General features: G+C 41.9%; 1 protein-coding gene across 2 annotated transcripts in view; it reads right to left on the bottom strand.

The window, feature by feature from the left end:
- Positions 1-24,740, bottom strand: part of NBAS (NBAS subunit of NRZ tethering complex) — a 275,617-nt gene that overhangs the window by 45,490 nt on the left and 205,387 nt on the right. The window contains exon 45 of one of the 2 annotated variants that reach the window (XM_081069547.1): positions 1,359-1,577. In XM_081069547.1, the coding sequence (XP_080925673.1) occupies positions 1,359-1,577 (219 nt within the window). Of the gene's footprint in view, positions 1-1,358; positions 1,578-10,063; positions 10,192-24,740 lie in introns of those variants that run through there. The other variant, XM_081069548.1, reaches the window with a different exon arrangement.

The raw sequence follows: 24,740 nt of genomic DNA, 5'->3' as shown, positions 1-24,740 counted from the left end.
ATGAAACCACATAGTTACTGATTTATCAACTTTTCAGTTACGGGAAAGACTGTAAAACTCCCACGACTGTGTTCTGTGTGACAATACAGAACAAAAGCTCTAAAGACCGCAGAGGGTTTCCTCGCAGTCCGAACAGCCTAGTCCTTTGAGGTTCTTGTCACAGGCAGGGTCTCCTGAATTTCATGAGAGTGGCTTTTGAGACACCATGAGGGTCTCAACTAGAAACCTGCTAGGAACAGTTCTACAAGCAAAACAACTTATACCAGTAACAAAGTTATATTGGAAACATGCAATATAAAAACAGGATGAGTACACACAATTAGAAAAAAAACTACTTGCCTGACCACTGCGCTGTATACCTGAAACTGAATAATAGTGTATGTCAACTATAATTTTACATATTTTTATATATATACAAATATATATATAAATATGTATAAATATATGTATATATAAATCTGTATATATAGTCACGGGATATGGAGTACAGCGTAGGGAATAGAGTCAATGGAATTAGAATAGATACGTATGATGTCAGAGAGGCAATAGATTTCTTTTCCGATGTTGCAGTCTTTTACTAAAACTTTTATTAAAAGTGCAGGTAAGTCACTCCATTGTCCAAGGAGGCTCACTTCTGTTCCAGACACCCGACGCCCCCCTGGGCCTGGCTGTGGCTGTCCCACCCTACCCAGACCTCCTGCTCATTGCAGGGGACATTCTGCTGTCCCCAAGGAGCGGGGTGACGGATCAGAGAATTATTGTGGCTGGGGCTTAGTTTATGGCTAGGATTTGGGGTTAAATGTGAAGGGTCAGTTTGGAGGTTGGAAGGAATTGGGTTGGGATTTAGGTGAGAGGAGAATTATCACTTTGTGAGGGGTGAAATTCTAAGTATTACATTGTTTCGTATACCTGAAACTAATAAACCAAACAAACAAACAAACAAACTACTGAAACAGGCATGGGTGGTTATTTCTGATCTTTTTCTGAAAATTAGGGGGGGGAATCTATCATTACTCAGATAGGGAGCATAACACCTACCAGCTAGAAGTGGAGCTGGCAAACCACTGTCTCTACCATTTCTCAGCTTTCACAGGCACTCCCATCTTCTCACCTCTTCCTCCCAGGTTATCAATTGTGTGAAGTGGCCTAAAATCCTTTTTTAAAGAAATGAAAACCCAACTGACAACCAAATGATAATGAAGAAGTTAAAGGATAAAGGCTTGAGGACCATTTTCAAGGATATCTGCAACATTGAAAACCCTAGTGAAACTACTAACATAACTTTAAAGGACAAATGAAAGAATACACTGATATGATCTGAGTGGCTTAACCTAGAACAGAAGTTTTCCTTTCATTACCTGCTCACTGTTCTTCAGAGAAACGATGAAGCTGTGGTTGAGGGTCTCCAGGTGAGCAAGCGACTTCTCCAGGTGACTCAAGGTATCTGCGTAGGTCACGTTAGAATCACTAGCTTCTTGAATGTCTTCTTCTGAACTTCTTTTCCTTGGCTTCTCAATGAAATGTTTGACTGTCTTAATAGCCTTTCTAGTCATCTCTTTCCGTGCTTCCACAGATAGCTTTAACAACAACAAAATATTGAACAGTGAGACAAACCGGCCCTACATCATTATATATGGCCTATTTAGTAGGGTGTCAGTGAGACAGAGAGAACAAAAGTGGAATTTTAACATACCGTGTTTTCCCGAAAATAAGACCTAGCCAGACCATCAGCTCTAATGCACCTTTTGGAGCAAAAATCAATATAAGACTCGGTCTTATTCTGGGGGAAACTCAGTATACAACTTTAATCACTTAGTAGGACTTTTGTTATATTAGTTTTTCTTCTGTGAAAAAAACAAAAACAGTGAGGTACCTGTTGCACTATTAAATTAATGAATAGAGTTTTTTTAAAAATGCTAATCCCCAACAGCAGCTGTTATGATAAAACTAGTATTCAAACAGATTACTGGTTACAGTGCAAAAATGAGGAGTCACTTCTACAACCAAAATTCCCAGGTCTGATCATTTATTACAAGAAAAGAATTCGAAAAAAATAAAATAGTATAGGTGTGAAGATTTTAACCGGAATAAGACTATAAAACCTCAAAAGCAATCTAATTGCCTGATATTAAGAGAAATGATAAGTACTTTATGATAAATTACTAGCTAAAATATTATGCAGTCATTAAAATTGGCATTATAGAAACAGTGTAACCATTTGGAAAGTGTTTACCATAAAATCTTAAATTTTAGGAATCAGAAATCATAAAACTGTCCCTATCTTGCTTGCTTACATTAAAATTTGAACTATACCTATGCATATGGCTGAAGACAAAACACACACACACACACACACACACACACACACATTAGTGATTCAATTATGAGCAATTTGTTCGCAACTTTCCAAATATTCTATAATAACGTGTTCAATCATTTACTCACCAAGTATTTATTGAATTCTGATATGTGACAGTCACTTTGTTAGGTATGCAGATGTTATATTTTTGTAACAATATTACAAATATTAAGCTCACTTAGCCTCAATAATACCAAATTAAGCCTAAATTTAACTCATTTTAATGGAGGCACCACACACCTCTAAGCTTTACTGGGCCTTTCTAATGTCCTTTGATTTGTGCTGCTTTGGATCCTGGATTTTAGCCTATGTCAACCACTGGGAAGCACATTTTCACTACAGCCTTAAGAGGACTTTCTGTTGATTTATTTTAAAAAATAACAGATAAAGAGTACGAAGACAAAATTTTATGTCTCCTATTAAATTCCTTTAAATTTTCTTAAAATTGGTCACTGTGTGTCTGATTATTCTGAAAAGTAGGCATAGGCATAAATACATGGCACCACTGGGAGGGGGACCTCCCCCAACCCTCCATTTCCCATCAGTTCCCGTGAAGTCACTCTACATAGAATTAATGTTTTATAACGTAGATGGTTGACATTTTCTTATGCCCACAGAGATATTGGTCAAAGCTATCTTTGGCAAAGTACTATTTCCACCGAATTGTAGCTAAGTGTTTGCTGAATTGTAACTAAGCGGAAGCTTTTCATGGCTTCCACTTGGTCATTTCTGCCTCCTCACAGGGTCTGACAGAGTGTATGACAGAGTGCACGCTGGCTGAATGCCGAACAAAAGCCAGGACAAATGAGAACATAGCATATTACACCCTTCCTTTCTATTCACTTACATTTGTTTCCCCAAGAAATACGGGTTTGGGGAATTATTTGGATATACCAACTGGCCAAATGTTTATATTCTCTCAGCCTATGGGGGTTGCAGGGGGGATAGAAAAGTTTCAACAATAGATGGCAAGAAAGTAGGGGCAGGGCAGGCAATTCGCAGGTACAGGAAACAGGGTCCTGGGAGAAGTGACAGGCCTCTATGCCCTTGGTTAAGTCCAGCTGCAATCTCTGTTTCCATTGAACTTGCCATCGTCAACCACCCCTGAAATGGCTGGTAAGTAGGAGGAGCACCAAATTCAGAAAACCTATGTTTAATTTTTACTACCTGGGTGACTAGGCAAACCTGGCAATATGCCGACTGTCTTCATTTGTAAAATGGGGGAAGTGTCACCTACTATACCATGTCATTTTAAGAAATTAAATGAGATAATATGTAAAACTATCAGCAAAATGTCTTATTCATAGTAAATGCTCAATAAATGGAAGCTGGCGTTTAGTTTGATCAACTGTTGTAATACACAGGCCATCCTCCACCTGTTCGTTTTTTATCTTCCAAATAAATTTGTTCTGCTATTCCATTCCCTTTGGGGAAAACCATTTCTAAGCTCCCCAAATTCTTGAGCATTGGATTCAAGGGCTTTCACAATGTCACCCCAAGCTAACCCTATGGCCTCATGTATGATGTAAGCCACACCCTAAGCTCCAGGCACACACACTTTTTATCACTGGCTGCTGTCATTCCGGATCCTACTGTCTGAATGAAATACTCTTCTCTTTCTTCTTTGCAAGGCCAATTCCTAGTCATGTTTCAGTATCAAGATACCCTGGACTCAACGGTTTCCTCAGCCTCGAGAGACAGCAAGTCCTCTGCTCCCACATCCAGGGCACCACCCACTCCTCACACGCATGAAGGCTCTGACAGCCCAGCATGACCGTATCTCGTCCTCACGGTGAAGCCCCTCCTGCCAGAGAACTTGCTGGTAGCCGTGAGTGGCAAGTGAAGCTTTTCAGAGTTAAATTTTTGACGTAATCACCGGCGTGATCAGAAAAGATTTTTCCTTATTTCTAATTATCTTTTAAAATAATTAAATAACCTGACACTTAAAAGAATACAGAGTGTAAAGCAAATGTAACCCTAAGTTAATTTTCCTGAGAGCAGGGACCTCTAAGATGCAGAATTTTATTATGATAAAAGATGTAAGGGCTTTATTCTGACTCGGCATTTAAGCTTTTCACCTCTTTACTTTATAAATACAGGTTTATTGCTGAAAAACTATAGGGCGAGTTTAAGAAATATGTTTAACACTGAATTTACAGCTAGTAGACTTACTTTCTTTAACATCTTCTGTGACAGAGGGAACACGAAAGAAAAAAAAATTGACAAAATGTACCAGAGTGAAAAATAGCGATTTCTTCACTAATCCTAGTAGCCACAAGGTACTTTTATTCTTAACCTTCTTTTTTGAAGCCTGCAGAATTAACAATGTCATTCATACACATCATTATTATTATAATCAATCAAAGATTTTGTAAAACTCTTCCCTGGCAGCAATTTGCAACTGCTATTTTAAAAATGTGGCTTTTGTAAAATAAATCAAAGTGGCTAAATTGTTCCACCCCTCAATAAATAAGTATTGAACATCTATTTTGCAGGCCCTATGGAAAAAAAATTAGATGGAAACATGAACTGAGCTCAAAGAGACCACATTTAGTACAGAAGGTGCTGGGAAGGGGAGAAGAATTAAAGCATCATCCATGGCATCTGCAGTCTTACGGTGTCTACCTTCAAGATAGATCCAGGCTCCACCTAACTGCCGCCACCTTTACTGACACGACTTTAATTCCAAGTCTTCACCTCAACTGTATTGCAATGGTCCTAATTGTCCCTGAATGTGGCAGAGAGAGTGTGGCAATCAGCAAGCACAAGTATTCTAAGGACACCACTGCATTCGCCAATCCCCTGGCAGCTCGGATGAGCCATGTCCCAGCCTGTGAAATCTGAACAGAAGTGGTATGTCACTTGGGAGCCAACGCCATCAGCCAGGCTCCCTTCTTCCCCAGCCATGGCAGTTGGGGAGGGTGCAGGTTCCAGATGGCAGCGATACAAAATAGGAGAACATCCACAGGCCTGGACCCACAGGGACTTTGTGGTATAGAGCCCTTTGCCATCTCTTATTGGAACAGGAGCACGAGGGGATGTGACCCTTTGTTGTGTTAAACCACTGTGATTCTGGGTAATTGGTTTCTCCAGCATTACCTAGTAGTAGAGTGATATTTTACAAACAGAAGTCTAATCTTGTCACTCTGCTCAACTCTATTGAATGGCTTCCCAGTTCACTAAGAATAAAACCCAGTCTCCAATGCCGTCAGGCCCTACGAGCCCCGCTGCTCACCTCACCGACCGCTCTCACCTGCGTCCGCCCTTCTGCACACGTCACTCCAGCGCAGCGGCCTCGTTGCAGACCCTCTGCCTGGAGTGTTCTCCCCCAGGCACGCTTGCAGCTCGCTCCTGCGCTTTGCTCAGGCTCCTTCTCCTGACCCTGCATTCGTTTGTCTTCAGAACTGACATGCTGTGTTTCTACTTGCTTTACTGTCTGTCACTGTTAGATTCCCAGAACCCAGAACGATGGTTCACACATAATACAGCTCAATTTGTTGAATGTATAGTTCAACAAATGACAACATTTTAAAAAGGCAGAATGGCAAAAGCCGAGTTGCACAAGTGGGAACGCTTCTGGTGTATTATAACCACCAGTGAGCACTTCAGTTTATGTAGAGGGGGGGTAGTAAAGGGCCAAACAGAAAATACATTAGGCTTTGCAGGCCACAGGTGGTCTCTGTTACATATCCTTCTGTTTGGTGGGTTGGTTAGATGGTCAGTTTTTATAATCCTCTAAAAAGATGTAAAAATCAGTCTGAGCTAAGGGCAGTGGGCTGAATTTGACCTGCAGGCCATAGTTGACTGACCCCCCGCCCCCGACCTATAATATCAAAAGGCGATAGCTGGAAAGATGAACTGAGAATAAACTCTAAGTGGCCTTGACTGTCAGGCTAGCTATGGAACCTGAACTGCAGGAACGCAGACGGCCCGGGAGGCAACCTGCACGCTGAGGACGCTGACGTGGAAACGTCCTCCTCGGCTCCCCTTCACAACGTACTGCAGGAGAACCTTATTCCAAAGAAAAATGTGGAACTACAGGTGTCGGAGAAAACAATGCCCTCCTTTCTCAGGCCGCTCGTAGCCTGTCCTTCCAGACTGAGTCCAGCTCACCCCTGTAAAGCATGCCTGGCATCACCTCCCCAGGGCAGAACCACTCCTGCGTGTCCCTGAAGCACGCGGTGCTTTTCAGCAACACCCAATGCACACACGCATTCGAACGGTCTGGTTAGTTGTACATCTCCCTGACCAAACAACGGGATCCTTCAGGGTACAAACTGCTTTTTAAATCTCTGTGTCCCCAGAACCTGTTACAATGTGGAGCACATTGCAGACAAAGAGAAAACAGCTGCTAAATTACTGAACAGTTCAGATCAACATACAGGGGAAAAAAGAACCTTTAAAAGTGCATTGAAATCAACATGTCCCCAGAAACCTGTGGTCCAGTATGCACTAAACCAGTGCCTCTGTAGTACTTTTCCTATCAGAGGGCCTTACGAGTCTAAAATTGCAAAAGGACGTTTGAAAAGACATGAAACAAAAACAAACTGGGACCAGATGTACGCCATCAGGACAATGCCAGTCCATGGTCATCAGAAGTCTCGCAGGAAGGGGCACAAGGACATTACACTAGTGGTGACCTTCACTTGATTCGTTCAATATACACCCACTGAGTGTGTGCTGCACATTTGCCGTAGGCTGGGCGCTGGCGACACACACACAATTAGACGAGGTCCCCACCCCTAATATGTCAAAGTCTGGTTGGAAACAGACAGAGAAAAGACATTACACAGAAGCACGATCGCTACAAAACCACAACACGGCAAACAGGAGCTGCTACGGAGCGCTTTGGAAGGAGCACTTGGGCCGACAGGAAGTGAGGGGCTGGGAGGTCAGCAAAGGCTTGCTAAAGGGGGCTACTGCTCAGCATCCTGGGGAGTAAGCGGGCAGTAAGACAGGAGAGGAATTCCAGGGAGTCAGAGGGTCACAGGAGCAAGTGGGGAGCCTGGGAGTAAGTCAGCTTGTCTCGGACGCAGAGTCCAAGTAAAGGCTTGTCAGAGAACGAGGAAGAATTAAGCAGTGGTAACAACACGAAGGCCCTGGATGCCAGGCTGACAGGACGGTCCTTCTATCTTCGAGCCTGGGGAGGGATGAAAGAAAGTACCTTAAGCAGAGTGATGCAATTAGCATTACCTTTTTCAGGTAATGGAGCACTTTAAGGCTGACAAATCTTGCTAAGTAGATACTTTTTTTTTCTTTTTAAAATGAGCACAGCAAGACTTAGACGATAAGGCTGATATTTAGGAAACAGCAGGTGACTTAAAACGCGGTTGCTGCCTACAGTCAGGTGGAGAAATCAGGGTTTGCATACCCTTTACATTGCTAACAGAAGCTAAATAAAACAATGGGAAAATCAAGAGCACAATAATTGTATTCACATGGTTTTTAACATCAGAGTTAATTTGAGAGACTGAAAAAAATTTCTTTGAGTAATAAAGGATAGACAGCTATCCACTCATTTTTGTTTCCATGTAAAACCTCACCCTACTTTTCTTTCCTATTTGCCTCCTTCAAGCACTAACACTTCAACCTTTACCATACGCTAGGCCTGGTCTTGGCACAAGGATGTAAATGTAAATTAAGACACAGTGTCTACCTTTGAAGAATATACATGCTACCATGTTTCCCTGAAAATAAGACCTAGCCAGACAATCAGCTCTAATGCGTCTTTTGGAACAGAAATTAATATAAGACCCAGTCTTATTTTACTATCAGACTGGATCTTACATCAATATAATATAATACAATATAATATAACAAAAATAAATGCCAGGTGTTACATTAATTTTTGCTCCAAGACACATTAGAGCTGATTCTCCACCTAGGTCTTATTTTCCGGGAAACCGGGTAGTGGCAAAGCCAAACACAAAAATAAATATTCATAAAATGTGACAGACGTGTAAATTAAGTATGTGGGTGCACCTAGAAAACAATGTATCTTAGAAAGGCAAGTATTTACAAAGGCGGAATGCCGGAAGCCACACGTGACAGATGAGCAACTCCTGTGGGAAGCAGTGGGTGGGACGGGTTTCAGGCCAAGAGGACAGCAGGAGGCCTTAAAGCCTTTTCTAAAAGAGGACGTTGTGGCTGAGACACCCAACCTTCTATTGTGTTACAAACACCCAGGGACGGAATATTCTCCCGCCAAACACAGAAGCGCACACCAATAGAGTCTCAGGGGAGTGGAGGAGTGGGTGCAGAGCAGCAGCTAACAGTATATTTGGGGAAATCGAGGAAGAACTTTTTGTAAAAGAGATTGAGATGTCCCAGAAGTTTGATCCCCCACAGCCCCTCCTCAGTCTCACTGCCAAGACACGTTAGACGCTCCTGTTTCTCTGCTCTTACTCCCATGCCAGACCTGCAAAGTCACTGTTGTGGGGGTAACGAAAAGCCTCGCTGTGTGTTCAGGCAAGAGACTGTCCTGCAAGGAGACAAGACGCACATGTTGGGAAACTGACACATCCTCCTTTAGGCCAGAGGCCTTCAAACTGGGGGATGTGCATATGCCACCAGCACACACGGTCTGCTCAAAGGACACACAAGCACAGACAGTTTCAAGGAAGTCAGGGTCTACATTTTCACCTTCTATAAATACTTTTTCTTAAACTGATCTCCTAGAGAATGTGCTATTGGCCAGGGTGTCTAATCTCAACAAACCGTTGGCAACGGGCCCGCCCCCCCCACACAAGATAGGCCTGAGTTCTTCCTGTACTGGACTTGGCTACGTCACCCTGGATTCGACAAAGCTCCAGGATACCAAACAAAGGAATAAGTTAAAATACTGGGGACTCCACTGTCTGGAGAACACATTTCTTTATGCATGTCACACAGTTTCCAATTCTTTACTTTCAATAAAATTTATGAAGAATCTAATTGAGTGGTCAGATGATAAACCACTGAAAATAATTTTTAACAATAGATCACTGGGTGATTTGGAGCTGAGAACTTGGAGAGCATTCAAAGACTTGAGTGGCACTGCTATGACAAATCCCTTCCCCATCCACTTATGTGAACAAGGTTTTTAAATATTCATATCCATAAAAATGTAAAATGGAAAGAACTGATGTCGAATGCAATCTCAATCTAGCCATAAGTGATAGTTGTGCAAGGGCACATAAATTAAGAATAGTGTTTAAAGCCCTGCCCATCTCATTATGATGTCCATTTTAAATACAAGTTTATTTTTATAAATATGTACTTATCAAAAACTGTATCTATGTTGTTCTGATCTAGTGTATACTGCAATAATTGAACTAGTAACTCAATACAGAGTAATTTAAAAAGAAAATCTTAGAGCCCTATGGTCACAAGAAAAACTTTAAATGTTAATGTCTATTTAGATAATTATTTTTGATGCAGAGAAACAACACTTTAAAGCATAAAAATACGGCATTATAATGAAATTACATGAAAACAAACTGCAAAAACTTTGCACCAAACGACTCTGTCCAAACTCCTTCACTAAGAAACTTGCCCAAATTCTAGGGCGACCTCAGCAGCCAGAGTCCATCCACGTGACCACAGTGCCTCTTAGAAAGCCTGAGAAAGCTCAGTGCCGCCGGCCGAATTTACTATTTGTTCCAGCCAACACCTGGTGACAGGCCCATAGGCCCCTGTACTTCCCTTGAGCAGTCACTTCAGAAAGCTTGCAATTATAAATCCAGGCTCTGCGCCTTTGAGATGGAAATCTTCTGCCACCCACAACTGTCTCCTCAAGGACTTTGAAGCCATTTCTTTGAAATGCAAGCGCCTTGCTCCAAGTTGCACGGTTTCTATCAAGATATAAAAAGTTTGTTTGTCTTCCACATACGCATAAGTGTCAATTAGCAAACCCAGATGGCCCAGTCACAGGGACCCCGTCCCCCTTTGACGTCCTTTAGGGTCCACACCCCAGCATTTAAAAAGTTGCCTGCCTTTTTCTTTGGCCAAGTCAGACTCAGTTTACATGGACTCTCTTTCCAGCTGCAGGAGTTATCACTGAATAAAATGTTTTCACCACCTTTAACCAGAGTCTGGCTTTATTTCTCTTGACAGAAGAAACAAAGTAGAAACGGTTTGAGAAAAAGAAAAGATGCAAGCTTTCCAAGTGCAGAAGATGTGAATGTTCTAAAGGGACAGTGGGAGATATCAAATCACTATGTTAATGGAGATTGTCCTGAATACAAATCAAGTTACACAATAATTTTTAATTTGAAGGCCAATTATTTAAAATACTGGAAATGACGTCATCCTCTGTGACAGTTTAAAATTATGATAAAATTTATTAGATATCAAGTGCTATGGTCTGAATGTTTGTATTTCACGTCCCCTACCTCAAATTCCTATGTTAAAATCCTAACCCCCAAGGGTGATTGCATTAGTAGGTGGGCCTTTGGGTGGTGCTTACATCCTGAGTGTGGAGCCCTCACTATGAGATTAGTGCCTTAGAAAGGAGGCTCAGAGAGCAAAAGGCACGAACTAGGAACCACGGAAAGGGCTCTCACCAGAACTGACCATGCGGCTCCTTTATCTTGGACTTGCAGCCTCCAGAACTACGAGCAATGAATTTCTGTCCTTTATAAACGTCTTGTCTATAAACTACTCAGTCTGGGGTGTTTCGTCATCGCAGCCCAAACAGACTAAGGCCATCGAGTGTGTGAAACGATAACAAGATTGTTTTAAATTCTCTTAGGCACATGAGTAAAAAAATTCACGTCCACTGCTTTGGAGCACTGTTTGCCTGAGAGTGTGATTTTTAAACCACTTGTATTGAAATCAAAGGAGCGCCCTTCAAAAATGCAAATTCCTGAGCCATTACATTTACTGACCCAATCTGCGGGATCAGGGAAGGCACTGGCATCAGAGGGAAGAAACCTATATTTTGCTCAAGCTTCTCTTGGTTAATTCCAATGACCATGGAAGTGTGACATATTATTGTAAGCTCTCGGGACTTTAAACTGCCAAGTGACTGAACCAACTAGCTAGTTGAGGGACTAACTAACATGTTAGCACCAGCTAACTGTGCTAGTGCTGACTGAGGGCTGAGAGACAGTGAGGAGGTCACTGCGAGACTGACAGGTGGGGGTGGGGCAGCTGAAAGAAGAAGGCAGTTTGGATTGAAATGATGTACGTAAAAGAACCAAAGTCACCAATGTGCTGCCCATGCCGGCTGCTGGAGTGTGTACTTCCCGTGATGCATGCAGCCAGGTACCTGTCACTTAACCCAGCAGCTTCCAAACTTTTGTGTCCGAGACCCGTAGTAAGAAACAGATTGTATAGCAAAACTGAATAATATACGTACATACACATATGCAGATGTTAAAAGCAGACAAAAGTTTCATGAAACATTGCAACCCTTACTGCAGTGAGGTACATTCTGATTTTTCTGTTTTAATCTGCAGTATAGTGCTCTTGTTTGTTTGTTTTTAATGCCAATCACAATATTTGAATTACAGGACCCACTAGTGGGTTATAACTCATAGTTTGTAAAACACCTGAAAATCTGCTCCAGTGATGACAACGTTACTTGCAGAGACCAACAAACACTGGGGCTACAAACAAGGTATCACTTTATCTAAGTCAGAGTTAACTGACTTCATTAAAAAAGAAATCACTTTATGTTTTACCAATAGCCTACCGGGTAACCCCTGGGTGTCGCATAGGTGCTTTATCTCTCTGTCTGTTTCCCACTAGATTGTGAGGTCCGTTACAGCAGAACCCACATCTTATTCATGTTTTATTCTTAACGCTTAGTCTAGCAGTTTAAGCACTGTTTTAAAATTGTACATATAGAATATTACAAAATAGCATCTTAATTATGTAACTGAAAATGAAAATTAAAGTTTTTTTTAAAAAATTTGCTTTAATATAGTTAATTAGACATTCAAACGCAAAAACAAGAATGCAAGTTTTGACACATTCAATTACATACTGAACAAAAAATACCACCACCGTAATTGTGCTCTTTTGCTTTACCTATCAGTTCTAATACAATGAAAATGAATGATGCAGGGCGCAAAGGTCACTTTATCTTCGCCTTGTAACATATCCCTGGAAATATTACTGGTCTTCAGCAAAGCATACATGGCCCGATCATTTTTCCTACTCACTCTCAGCAGTGACATAAGCTGATACCTTCCTAAATTGTCCAACAGCTTCAAAGTCGCCTTTACCTTAATAGAGAGGGACATAAGCAACGTTAGAAATGAGCTGGAACGTTACTGCAGTCAGTCGTCGTCAGCATAGACGGGTTTTACCAAAGTCTGAAAGCATCCAGTTCCATTTTCCATTTAAAAATCTCTGCGGATCCTATGCATACATATGCTGCACCACACAAATTGTCAGTATTAAGCTTATTTCAGGTAGAGCCACTGAATTTATATCAAAACCAAGTGTGAACATGAAAATCCAGATCTTATGCCAACACTTAAAACTACTTAGGATCATTAAAAACCAAACCACACTGTTAGTAGATTTTTGAAATTGAGCTGAAAAGAATTCAAATGTCATTTTTTGACCTTAATGGTAATAAAACAGGAAGAGGGAGAAAGAAAAGCAGAAGGAGAACCAACCAATACTGACCAATATTGAGTACCTACTTGCTCCAAGATCTTTATATGCACTGTTTTATTTATCCTCACAATAGTTATTCACGGTATGTGTTCCAGATATTGTGGTAACTTCCTTACCTCCACTCAATGCCGAACCTACTAGGAGCTGGCCACACAATGCGTGTGGACTGAGTCAGTGCCACTCCGGATTTAATCCCGACAGAGCTGGACCACTCGGGGTGACCTCATCCCTCACCACAGTGACTAATCCAAGCCACAAGTAATCGCGACCTGGCATACGAGGGGCCACAGGGATTGGTTCGGGGTGGCCTAATAAGTGTAAAGCTTAGAATTTCTGTTTGGTGTTTGTGGGGAGCTCTCTCACTCTATCTGGGTGCATGTGAATTGGAAGCAATATAGCCCTAATTATTGCCACTCATTATACTGAAGCAAAGAACCATATGATGAAGCTAATGCCAGAGACCGCAGAGAAGAGAGATGGCAAGAAACTGGCTTCTTGATGACACCCATTGACAAATCAGCCAGCCCTATGGTCAGTCAGCCCCACCTCTGGACCTTTGAGTTACACGAGCCAGTACATTTTCTGGTCCATTAATCCAATATAGTGGGATTTTCTCTTGTGTCTAAAAACATTCTAAAATTAATCTAAATTTATAGAGTAGTGATTATTGTTCCCCCTTGTGCAGAAGAGAAACTCAGAAGAGAACTTTTCCAAGGTCAAGCTGGATGGGAACTTAGGAAGGTCTGACTACAGATTTGTCTCCTTCTCCATCATCACACTACCATTAAAGGAATTTATAATGTATTTAAGATCTATGGAGAGCCAATCAACTCCATGTGTTGAGAGGCCACAATATTAACATACGGAATTTGCCAGATTTCCCTGGGTCTGTGGGGATTTAAAATGGTTTTGCTCTGTTCTCTTTGTGATAATGTTTAACATTTGCTGATTACTGGCATCAATCCCTCAGTCTTTCATACACAGATGGCATGAAAAAAATCCCTCATCAGACAAGGTGTACTGGACAAAAAACTGATTATAGCATAATTAAGGAACTTTGTCAGGTGATTCAGTGAAATAAAGTGTATGGAATTTCCTCAAAGGATGTTTCTAAAAATGCATTATGAAAACAAACACAGACGGCACACATGCCTGTACCATCGTAACTGTCACAAACCTAGTGAGCTTGGTGTCGATTTCTCAGCTGGGCCCATCATCCCCTCCCACGAGACGCCACGATGGCCTTCACATTGGAGTCTCCTGTCTCCGGGCTGGTGCCTTCTGTTTCCTTCTCTAACCATCACCAAAGTGATTGTTCTAAAGTGAAAATCTGACAATGGCACTACCTGGCTTAAAACTTATGTCTAAATGATCCATGCCCGGGATAAAGTTTAAACCCTTCAGCCAGGTATCTGAGAGTTTTCATTACCAGGCCCTTCCTTCCCTCTCCCTGGAATGTTCCTCCCCTTCTAATCTTTCCGTGTAGTACTCACGACAAACATCCCGTTTTATTAAGCCTCAGCTCCAACAGCTCTTCCACTACGGAGCCTCTCCTGGCTATATGCCTGATGCCGTCAACTCAACTGTTAACCATTTCTAACCTCCTTCCTCCACACCACAAGTCATCGATCACGTCAATTCTGAATCCTTCTTTAATTGATTTGCTGACCATCTTCATCTACGAAGAGTTCCCCTTGGCTCTACCAAACAATTGGCATCCTGACATGGCCTCCATTGGACAGGAATCTGCCTATGGGTACCAATACTTGAAAAAGCAGTAGGTTCTAGCTGAAAGGAGAGGGTATAGCTTTTCATTACAAATTCCTTTGCTTCACAGCTAGAGAAAGTATTGATAAAATAGCAATTAGGAGATAAATCTGTTTATAAGTGTAAAAGGCTATTCATTAAGAGGAGGGAGTTTACAAAATGAACAAAGAATGGAGGAGTAAAGGGAGTCCATGTCACTGACGATTTACAGTTGAACAATAAACAGCTCAGAACTGTGAGGTGAGAGACAGAGACTCAGTAGGGAGGTTCTTTTCATAGTCCTTTTCCCCGCTGCTTTTTTCATGTTAAAATAGGCTTTGGTATTTGCTGCCCATTATTCCGAGATTGCTTCTTTATTCGCCTGTATATCGTCGCCCCCGCATGGCCACCCCTTGTGCAGTTGGAGCCCACATACTCACACATCCCAGGAAGGAGCGTGTATACCTCGAAGTGGCCCATGGGGGCTGCAGACACAAGTCCGTTCGCCAGACGCCTCATTGGGAGCAGCGGCATGACTGGCAGTTATGAGTGGACTGTGCACATGGTCGTTTGGCCAATTTTCAGTCTCTCTTACTAAATTATCACCTTAGACAATCTGAAATGATTTTCCAAGCACAAACAGAGAATGAGTTTTCAGCTTGCCAATCAGGCCAGTAATCACGGTCACTCCAGAGGGGCTACTGCAGCCAACTTTTTCAGGAAGGGAGTGACAGCAAACAGGATTTTGGAGAAGGCCTATACGTGAATCCTGACTTTGTCACTTCTTTCTCATAAGACACTAGAGAAGTTATTTAACTTCCTTGAGCCTTAATTTTCTTTTCTGTTAAAATGGTGATAAAAGTATTTACTTCACAGGACTGGGAGAACAATTACAGGGTAACATTACAATAAATATTCTCTGCTTTCTCTTCAAGCAGCTGTTTGGAAGGCTGAATTTGAAGTAAATGGAGGAAACCGGTTAAATTATACCAGTATTCATGTGCAGCCTGGATGACTATGACAGACTTTCAGAAGGAAACATTAGTTCCCCTTATTTTTACAGGGTGACACTCACAGACATTGAAGGGTCAATTCTTTGACTTTTACAGGTCACAATATTCAGAGTGAATGCTATGAGGTCAGAAAATTAAGTTCGCGAACTCACCCTAGAAAAAGTGCTACATATCTCATTGCTTAATATCACTACAGTTACCTTGAAGTTCTCCCCTTGGGAAGCTATGCACTGATGCCAGCACCTAGTCCACCCTTCAAAGCAATTTTGGAACTCTTTTTCTGGACTGGCCATCAGAGCTGTCATCATATTACCCTTGATGTCCTGAATGTCATCAAAATGTCTTCCTTTCAACATTTCCTTTATCTTCGGGTAAATAAAGAAGTCATTGGGGGCCAGATCAGGTGAGTAGGGGGTGTGTTCCAATACAGTTATTTGTTTCCTGGCTCAAAACTCCCTCACAGACAGAGCCGTGTGAGCTGGTGCATTGTCGTGATGCAAGAGCCATGAATTGTTGGTGAAAAGTTCAGGTCGTCTAACTTTTTCATGCAGCCTTTTCAGCACTTCTAAATAGTAAACTCGGTTAACTGTTTGTCCAGTCGGTACAAATTGATAATGAATAATCCCTCTGATATCAATAAAGGTTAGCAACATCATTGCAACAGTTTGCAAACTTAATTGTCCGACCTCATATATCCACCATCCTCTGAGAAAGCAGCCAGAAGGAGCCCATTAAAATAGCTTATCTGCTTGGCAACAAACCTCTTCAGAACCTGAGCACGGCTGATGGGCTCAGGGGCTGTGCAGCCAGAGGCAGCCATACAGAGGCTGGACAATGACCTGTCCCACTCTCTGCCCTCTGAGGCTGCCCTACACGGGATAGTGATACGCAACCAAAAGGGTTCCTCTCTGGGGAAATTTTAACACCAGTGAGTGTGAGTGGAAAGGTGGGGGAGCCACGGTGAGAGGTTCACACATTCATGTCACGATTTGTCAGTTGTCTGGGAAGCCCTGCTCGCTGAGATGGTTTCCTTTCTCTCATTTTCAATGTTTGCACCTCGTTTTTCTTACCACAATGCCCCATGGACGAAACCAGCGTGTAGGGCTCCATGCAGCCTGACGGAACCACATTAGTATGTAATTCTAACTTGCGAGTGCGCTGGTGTTTGCCGTAGGAAAGACGGGGGTGTGGATGCCCTTCCTACCTGCTCTGAACTGGCTCCCTGTGAAGCCCCACCCACGATGCAGCCTCATCCTGAGCCATGCATATATGTAGAAATAAGAGCTATGGAGAACTAGGAAAGCTGAGGCTGTCCCCAGGTCACGCCAGCATCTGCTTTCAAATACTTATACATGGAGCCATTTTGAGGTTGTCGCCCCACAGGCCCACCTCAGCTTCGTGTTTCTGGTGACTCTCCCCTCGCTGCCCTGCTGGCCTCTACAGACGTAATGTCATCAGCTGTAAGTCAGACCACTTACAGTGAACAAATGGAAATGAATTTGCGAAAGTTCTGTATAAAGTGCATTTTTATAACAAGGTTTAGAATATGATAGACTTAGGTTCCAATACTGGTTCTGTCATTTATATGCCAGCAGCCTGGGGTAAGACCCTTAACTTCTGATCCATTAAACACAGCGGCATCATCCACCCGCACGGTCGTTACGAAGAGGCTATGAGAGAATGCCTGTACAGCACCTGGCGTGCACTCGGCACTCACATGCAACTTCTCTCCCCTCCTTAAGCTGCCCTTCTCCAATCACGCCACCGTGCACAAGTACTCTGGCATCCTCTCCACTTCACACTCAGACTCTACTTGTTGTCTGTCGGGGACCCTTCACGATGGATGAGCCACCTGGACCGAACAAACTCTCCAACTTACTAAAGTAAGACAGCCCGTCAGGACCTGCCATTTTCTACTCCACCTTCCCTCTGATACCCAGCCTGGTCCCGCCTTACTTCTTTACGGCCTCAAGTGTTCCTTTCTCAGTGAGTTCTTCTCTGAGCATCTTATTTTAAATTGTAGTAGTCCTGCCGTCTTGCACTGTTGAGTCCTTCCCAGGTTTATTTTTCACTTGTATTTATTACCATTTCACATGTCTAAACTTCGCCATTTTTGTTTATTGTCTGGTTCCCCCCTTTCCCTAGTTTACGGTCTCTAAGGTTAGAGATGTCTGTCTATTCTGTTTAGCGCTATGCACCCAGCGCTAAGAACAATTCCTGATACATAGTAGGCACTGATATTGTTTTCCCACTGTTGTATGACAGATTACCCAAATGTAGAAGTTTACAACATGTATTATCTCATCGTTTTCATAAATCCTGAATCTGGTGTGGCTTAGGTAGATGTCTCTGGATTAAGGTCTCGTGAGGGTACAAGCAAACCACTGGCCAGGACTATGGTTTCATCTGATAACTTGGATCAGGAGGAGATCCCCTTCCGAGGCCACTCACATGGCTATTAACCTTGGCCTCCTGCCATGTGGGGCTCTTCACAACACTGCATCTAATTCCCCAAGAGTGAGAGACCTACAGAGAGTGAGAGCTAGTGCCCAAGAAAGAAGCCACAGTCTTTTGTAACCTATTTTGTAAGTGACATCCCATCATGTCGGCAATATTCTGGTAAATCAATAAATCCAGCCCACGCTTAGGGCAGGGGATTCCTCAAGGAGTTACGTACTAGAAGGGAGGGACTATGAAGGGCATCTCAGACGAGAGGCTGTCTTCCCCAGCACTTAATAAACATCTGTTCAGTGAATGAACAAATCAACCAATGGTGCATACTTGAAAATAGGAAGATCCTGAGCCAAACAGGAAATCAGATTGACTTCACCAGGAACTTACGGATTTGTTTGACTTTTAATAAAGGGAAAGAGGGCAAATGATCAACTTTGGAAGTCTAAATGCCATGGAAAACTTTTGACAGGGAAGCCTTTCCTTTCTTCAGAGTCTTGTAACAGAAGGTCCTTTTTCGCAGGACTGTCACTATTGTTTTAGTTGTGAGTAAATCGTGTTATACTATACGAAGTTTCAAAAACTGTATTCTCTATCCTTCGTATTCTATCTGTTCCCATTTATTCTGTGCCTCTGACAGTCATAAAGGGAAACACAATTCATTTTTAGATTTGCTCTTCTATGCTTATCTCCCAAGCTCCTGGCATTTGCATTATGTCAAGATAGGATGTGTTTATCAAACTAAATTCTTACCTTGGAAAACAAAAGAAAATATTCCTTAAAGAAAAAACATTCAAGAACAAAAATGGAAGGAGAATGGAAGGAGAAAACTATAATAATACATGGAGGCTAGCTGAAAGTCAGATGAGAGTAGTATACACTGCACATTTCAAAACCTTGAAGTACATAGTCATTATTAGGTATTAACAAATATGTGCCTGGAACAGAGAAGGCTTTCAATAAGTATTACTGATTATGTCTTCCTTTGTACACACAGCATTTATTAATACCCTTAAATAGTACTTCTTATTGTTTATTTGCTATGCATGCATACATTTGCCCCAATCAACTGTGAGCTTCTCAAGGGCAAGACTTGCCCTTGAGAAAGGGGCTATTTGTTTATAGCATCTAGAACAACAGCAATGAAAGGGGGCTTAAATAAACATTTGCTGAATATATTTAGAATGAACAAAACTCATACGGTTCAGAATCAAAGTAGTCAAATGATGACTACACCAAAACCAAAGATCAATGGGCAAAATACTTGTTATGAGTAAGAAAAAAAACTGTGAGTTAACATTTAGTCATCTTGTTATACTGAGTAAACATTTTATAATACTTTCATAGGCAAGTTTAGTATGATTATAAAATAGCAAAAATGAACACAATAAAATTTAGGGGGGAAGGATAACAGATGAGTATGCCGCTCTATCTATCTATCTATCTATCTATCTATCTATCTATCTATCTATCTATCTATCTATCTAATCTATCTATCTAATCTATCTTATCTATCTATCTATCTATCTATCTATCTATCTATCTATCCAACTGTTCTTTGACAAAAGAACAAAGGAAATACAACGGAGCAAAGACAATTTTTTCAACAAATGGTGCTGGAACAACTGGACATCCACATGCAAAAAAAAAAATGCATCTAGACACAGTTTTTACACCTTCACAAAATTTAACTCGAAATGGACCAAAGACCTAAATGTAAAACACAAAACTATAAAAGTCCTAGGAGATTACATAAGAGAAAAATCTAGATGACCTTAGATATGTCTATGAGCTTTTAGACACAAAACCAAAGTCACAACCTATGAAAGAAATAATTGATGGCTATACTTTATTAAAATTAAAAACTTCTGCTCCATGAAAGACGTCAAGAGAAAGAGACAAGCTACAGACTGGAAGAAGATATATATTTTTTTTTCATAATGAACTTGCTGTTTATTTCAATAAAAAAAACAAACACAGAGACTTCTACATTGGAAGAGACTTCTCCATTCTCCCATCATCAAATCTACCAGTCTACCTTCAACTGAAGCTGTACTTTATGTTCTCTCCTCTTACAATGGATGAACAGTCTGTATATTTCTAATGACAACACTTCTGTGTGTACACTCCACAACCTCTAGCCTACCTGAGCATTCCATTACTGAGATTATCTTCTCTCCCTCCTGTATTATATACTTTTCCATTTCACCTGCTTCATTTCTATCAATCTACAGACATACTATGCTTGCTCTCATTGTAAGCAAAACAAAGTAAAATTTATCTTGGTCTTGAGTCATTTAGTGCCACCCTGTTTTTCTTGTTGTATTTTCAGCAAAGCTCCTTGAAGAAAAACTGTCTACATGTCCAGTTTCCACTTCCTCTTGGAAGAAGATATTTTTAAAAGACATTTCATAAAGGACGGTTACACAAAGGACAAAATATACAAAGAACTCTTAAAACAATTTTAAAAACAACCAGATTAAAAACCGAGCCAAAGACCGCAAAAGACACCTCACCAAAGAAGATATACAGATGGCAAATAAGCATATGTAAAATGCTCTACATCACACATCCTTAGGGAAATGAAAATTAAAACAACGAGATACCACTACCCACCTATTAAAGTTATGAGAACCAAAATGTGAAACAATAATGACATCAAATGCTGGCAAAGATGTGAAGCAACAGGAACTCTCAGTCATTGCTGGTGAGAATGCAGAATGGCAAGCTCACCTTGAAAGACAGTTTGGTGGTTTCATTCAAAACTAAACATATCTTAGTATACAAAATAGCAATTGTACTCCTTGCTATTTACCAAAGGAACTGAAAACTATGCCCTCATAAAAAGCTGCACATGAATGTTTATAGCACCTTGGTTCATACTTGTCATGACGTGGAAGTGACCAAGATGTCCTTCAGTAGATTAATGGATAAATAAATGGTGGTCCATCCAGACAATGGAATATTATTCTTCACTAAAGAGAAATGAACCAACAAGCCATTCAAAGACATGGAAGAACCTTAAATGCATATTACTAAGTAAAAAAAGCCAATCTGAAAAGACAACATAATGTACAATCCCAACTATATAACATTCTGGAAAAGACAACACTATGGAGATAGTAAAAAGATCAGAGGTTGCCAGGGGTTGGGGGTGGAAGGTAAACAGGCAGAGTACAGAGGATTTTTAGGGCACTGAAAATATGATATTCTGCATGATATTACATGACGGATAAATAAATACATGTCATTATACAGTTGTCCACACCCATAGAATGTACAGCACCAGGAGTGAACCCCTACGGTAAACTAAGGACTGGTATAATTTAGTCCGTTATCCAAACAGCAGTCATGGCGAGGAGGAAGTGGCTCTCTTTCTTTGTTGTTACTGACAGGAGGACAGATCAAGCAGGCAGATGTGGGAAACATATAAAAATAACAAACAAATGTATCCAATAAATGAATGGGTTGCCTCAAAAAACAGTGGGCTGCTGTCTAAGGAAAAACAGGATTATCATTTGCTGAAAACCTTTAACATTGAGCAGGTAAGACTGGGATTGGAATTCTAGCTCAGCTACTAATGTGCTTCTGACCTTGAACAAATAACCTCTAACCTTCAGTTTACTCATTTCTATTGAGTAAACTGAGGGCTGTTGGGATGACTTCTAGAGATAAGGTGGATGTTGAGTCGATGCCTGGTATGTAACAGTGAACAAAAAATGGTAGCTATTACTACCATTACTATATAGCATGGACAGTGATTTCTGTGGATGATAGAAAGTTATCTAAGGTCTTAGAATTTATTGTCGGTGTGACATCATTTGGGTACATGTGGAAGGAATCATTTTCTCCCCCTTTGGCCCCTAAAATAGAAGTTCCCCTACGGACCAAGAAGGTAAATTCTACTCTACACCCTTTCATTCCTCAGGAGAGGAGGCGTGATATCTGGTGACACTGTATCAGAGGAGAAGAAAGTGACTATGTGTGGCTTGTCTTTTTCTTTCTGAGTTGCCCTGACTAGGAGGAGAGCACACTTATGCTCTGGTCCCTCCAGTGGTAAACATTCGTGGGTCAGACCCAGACTTTGATTTCACAGAGGCATGTGTGTCTAATACATTCATGTGACATTTGAAAGGTGACTAGTCTGAACTATATGTGCTGTAAGTACACACCGGATTTCAAAGAGTCTAAAAAAAGAAAAAAAGTAGCATTAATATATATATATATGTATGTGTGTGTGTGTGTGTGTGTGTGTGTGTGTGTGTGTGTATATATATATATATATATATATATATATATTTTTTTTTTTTTAAAGATTTTATTGGGGAAGGGGAACAGGACTTTATTGGGGAACAGTGTGTACTTCCAGGACTTTTTTCCAAGTCAAGTTGTTGTCCTTTCAATCTTAATTGTGGAGGGCGCAGCTCAGCTCCCGGTCCAGTTGCCATTGCTAGTTGCAGCCGGCAACCTTGTGGTTGAGAGGACACGCTCCAACCAATGGAGCCATCCGGGAGCTCAGTGTAAGCTCAGCTCATGGTGCCGTGTTCAATCTTAGTTGCAGGGGGCGGAGCCCACCCTCCCTTGTGGGACTCGAGGAATTGAACTGGCAACCTTGTGGTTGAGAGCCCACTAGCCCATGTGGGAATTGAACCAGCAGCCTTCGGCAGCCTTCGGAGTTAGGAGCACGGAGTTCTAACCTCCTGAGCCACCGGGTCGGCCCCTTAATATATTTTATAGTGATTAGATGTTGAAATGACAATGTTTAGGACAATTTCACCTATTTTGCTTTAGTTTTTCAAATTTGGCCACTAGAAAATTTCAAATTCCCATTGGGGTTCGCATTATAGTTGTATTGGGCACCCACATCTCTGGGTTGCATGAGTGGAAATCGAGCGGCAGGCAGCCCTCCTGAGGGCTCTGCAGATCTGACCATGTGCGTGGCAAAGCAGTCTGCAATTCTGACACCAGGAGCAGGATGAGGAAGACTGATGCAGGCAATCCAGCCACACTCTGCAATCCAACTCTAACGACAAAGCTACTTTGATTCCCATCTGTCTGATTCTTCTATCTCTTGGCTAATCCTACCTTGGGGAGATGGGATGTTACTTATTGTGCTTCCCCTAGAAATGTGTATATTTCCATGGAAGTAGCACAAACAAAAGCTTCAGGGATGGGCACCAGGCAGAGGCAGTGCTCCTCTCTAGGTCTTTAGGGTAGGGACGCAGGTTTCAGAAACATCCACACTGATTTCAGCTGCGAGATCCACCAGGGTGGTTCTCAGCTGAAAAAATGTGGGCATGGGTGGCTAACCTCCCCCAGGAAACAGGTTTCAGAGACACGTGGGATTCCACAGCAAAACCGACGGTGGCCGCAGCCACTGGGAGAACTGAGAAGAACGGGGCTTGAGTGGAGAAATGGACATTAGGAAGGCAGAGTGACTACAGACAGGGGTGGGTGAAATAAACCCAACTCAGAGGAAAGAGTATGGATGGAAATGCTCCTTCCTTCATGGTGAACAGACGTCACAGTTAACCTCTGATAGGACTTTAGGACTTTCTCAACCAATCTCTGCACAACTGGCCTGACCTGATACCCTGGGCAAAGCTAAACCCAGCGAGGTTCTCTCTGTCCAAGTTCCTTCCTGCCACCCCACCAAGCCACTTCCATGCTTCTCCTCACTCTAGGAATGTGTGTTTGGATGGAACAAAGAACAGGAGTCTAGAAGCCGTTTTGCTTGGCGAACTATTTCAGGGATGGTGATTTGTTTGAGGTTCTAAACTGCATGGCTAGGAAGCAGATGCTGATATAATTTTATTGTTTTCTATTCTTTCAGATTTTTTAAAAATGAGCTGCATGAAAAACTTGAGGAGGAATTGATTTACCTTTAGATCTGCTGAAGAAGCCCCACTACTCACGTGAAAGAAGGCATATTCTGCGGCAAAACCTGCTACTGCCCAGACACCTACCTCAGGCCACTCTGCCTTAGACAGAGTAGGAAGAAGGAAAAACAATCTCTGGGCCTTCCCTTCGCTGAATTTATGAGTTTGTGATTTTGACTTAATTGAATTTTAAACTAAAAGGGCAAGAGGATTTGATTTTTAGGATGTCAGTTTCTCCCTGAGAATTTAATAATGGGAATTTAAGTTGGAGCCATTTTAAAGTGGCTGGTCTGTAATACTGGGCATATTTTCTCCTCTCATATAAGCTCCTTGCTTAACTTCTCATAAGTTTTAATTGTCCATCCAGTTGGGTGAAATCTGAGTAGGAAAAAGAAGAGAGTGAATTTTCAGCCTTGTCTCCAGGGAGTCAGAGAGTGTGCTCTTTTGAACTATTTCAGAGCTTTCTGGAAGCAGAGGCTGAACGGCCGGGACGACTCTCAGGAGGACACACCATAAGACACGCAGGTGTGAGAGGAACGGCCTCATGAAGTGGGAGTATCAGGCCCCGGTCCTCACCCACCCCGGGCTCCTCTCTCCCCTCGTGGGCAAGAGGTTCCATTATTCACCCTCATCAATTACGGGACCAGAAGCCCATGGCTCACTCCTCATCTTTCCACCTTG

The sequence above is a fragment of the Rhinolophus hipposideros genome (genome assembly GCF_964194185.1).
Source record: "Rhinolophus hipposideros genome assembly, chromosome: 12".
NCBI classification, from domain to species: domain Eukaryota; kingdom Metazoa; phylum Chordata; class Mammalia; order Chiroptera; family Rhinolophidae; genus Rhinolophus; species Rhinolophus hipposideros.
Note: the sequence above shows the minus strand (reverse complement) of the source record. Positions and strands in the feature narration are given on the sequence as shown.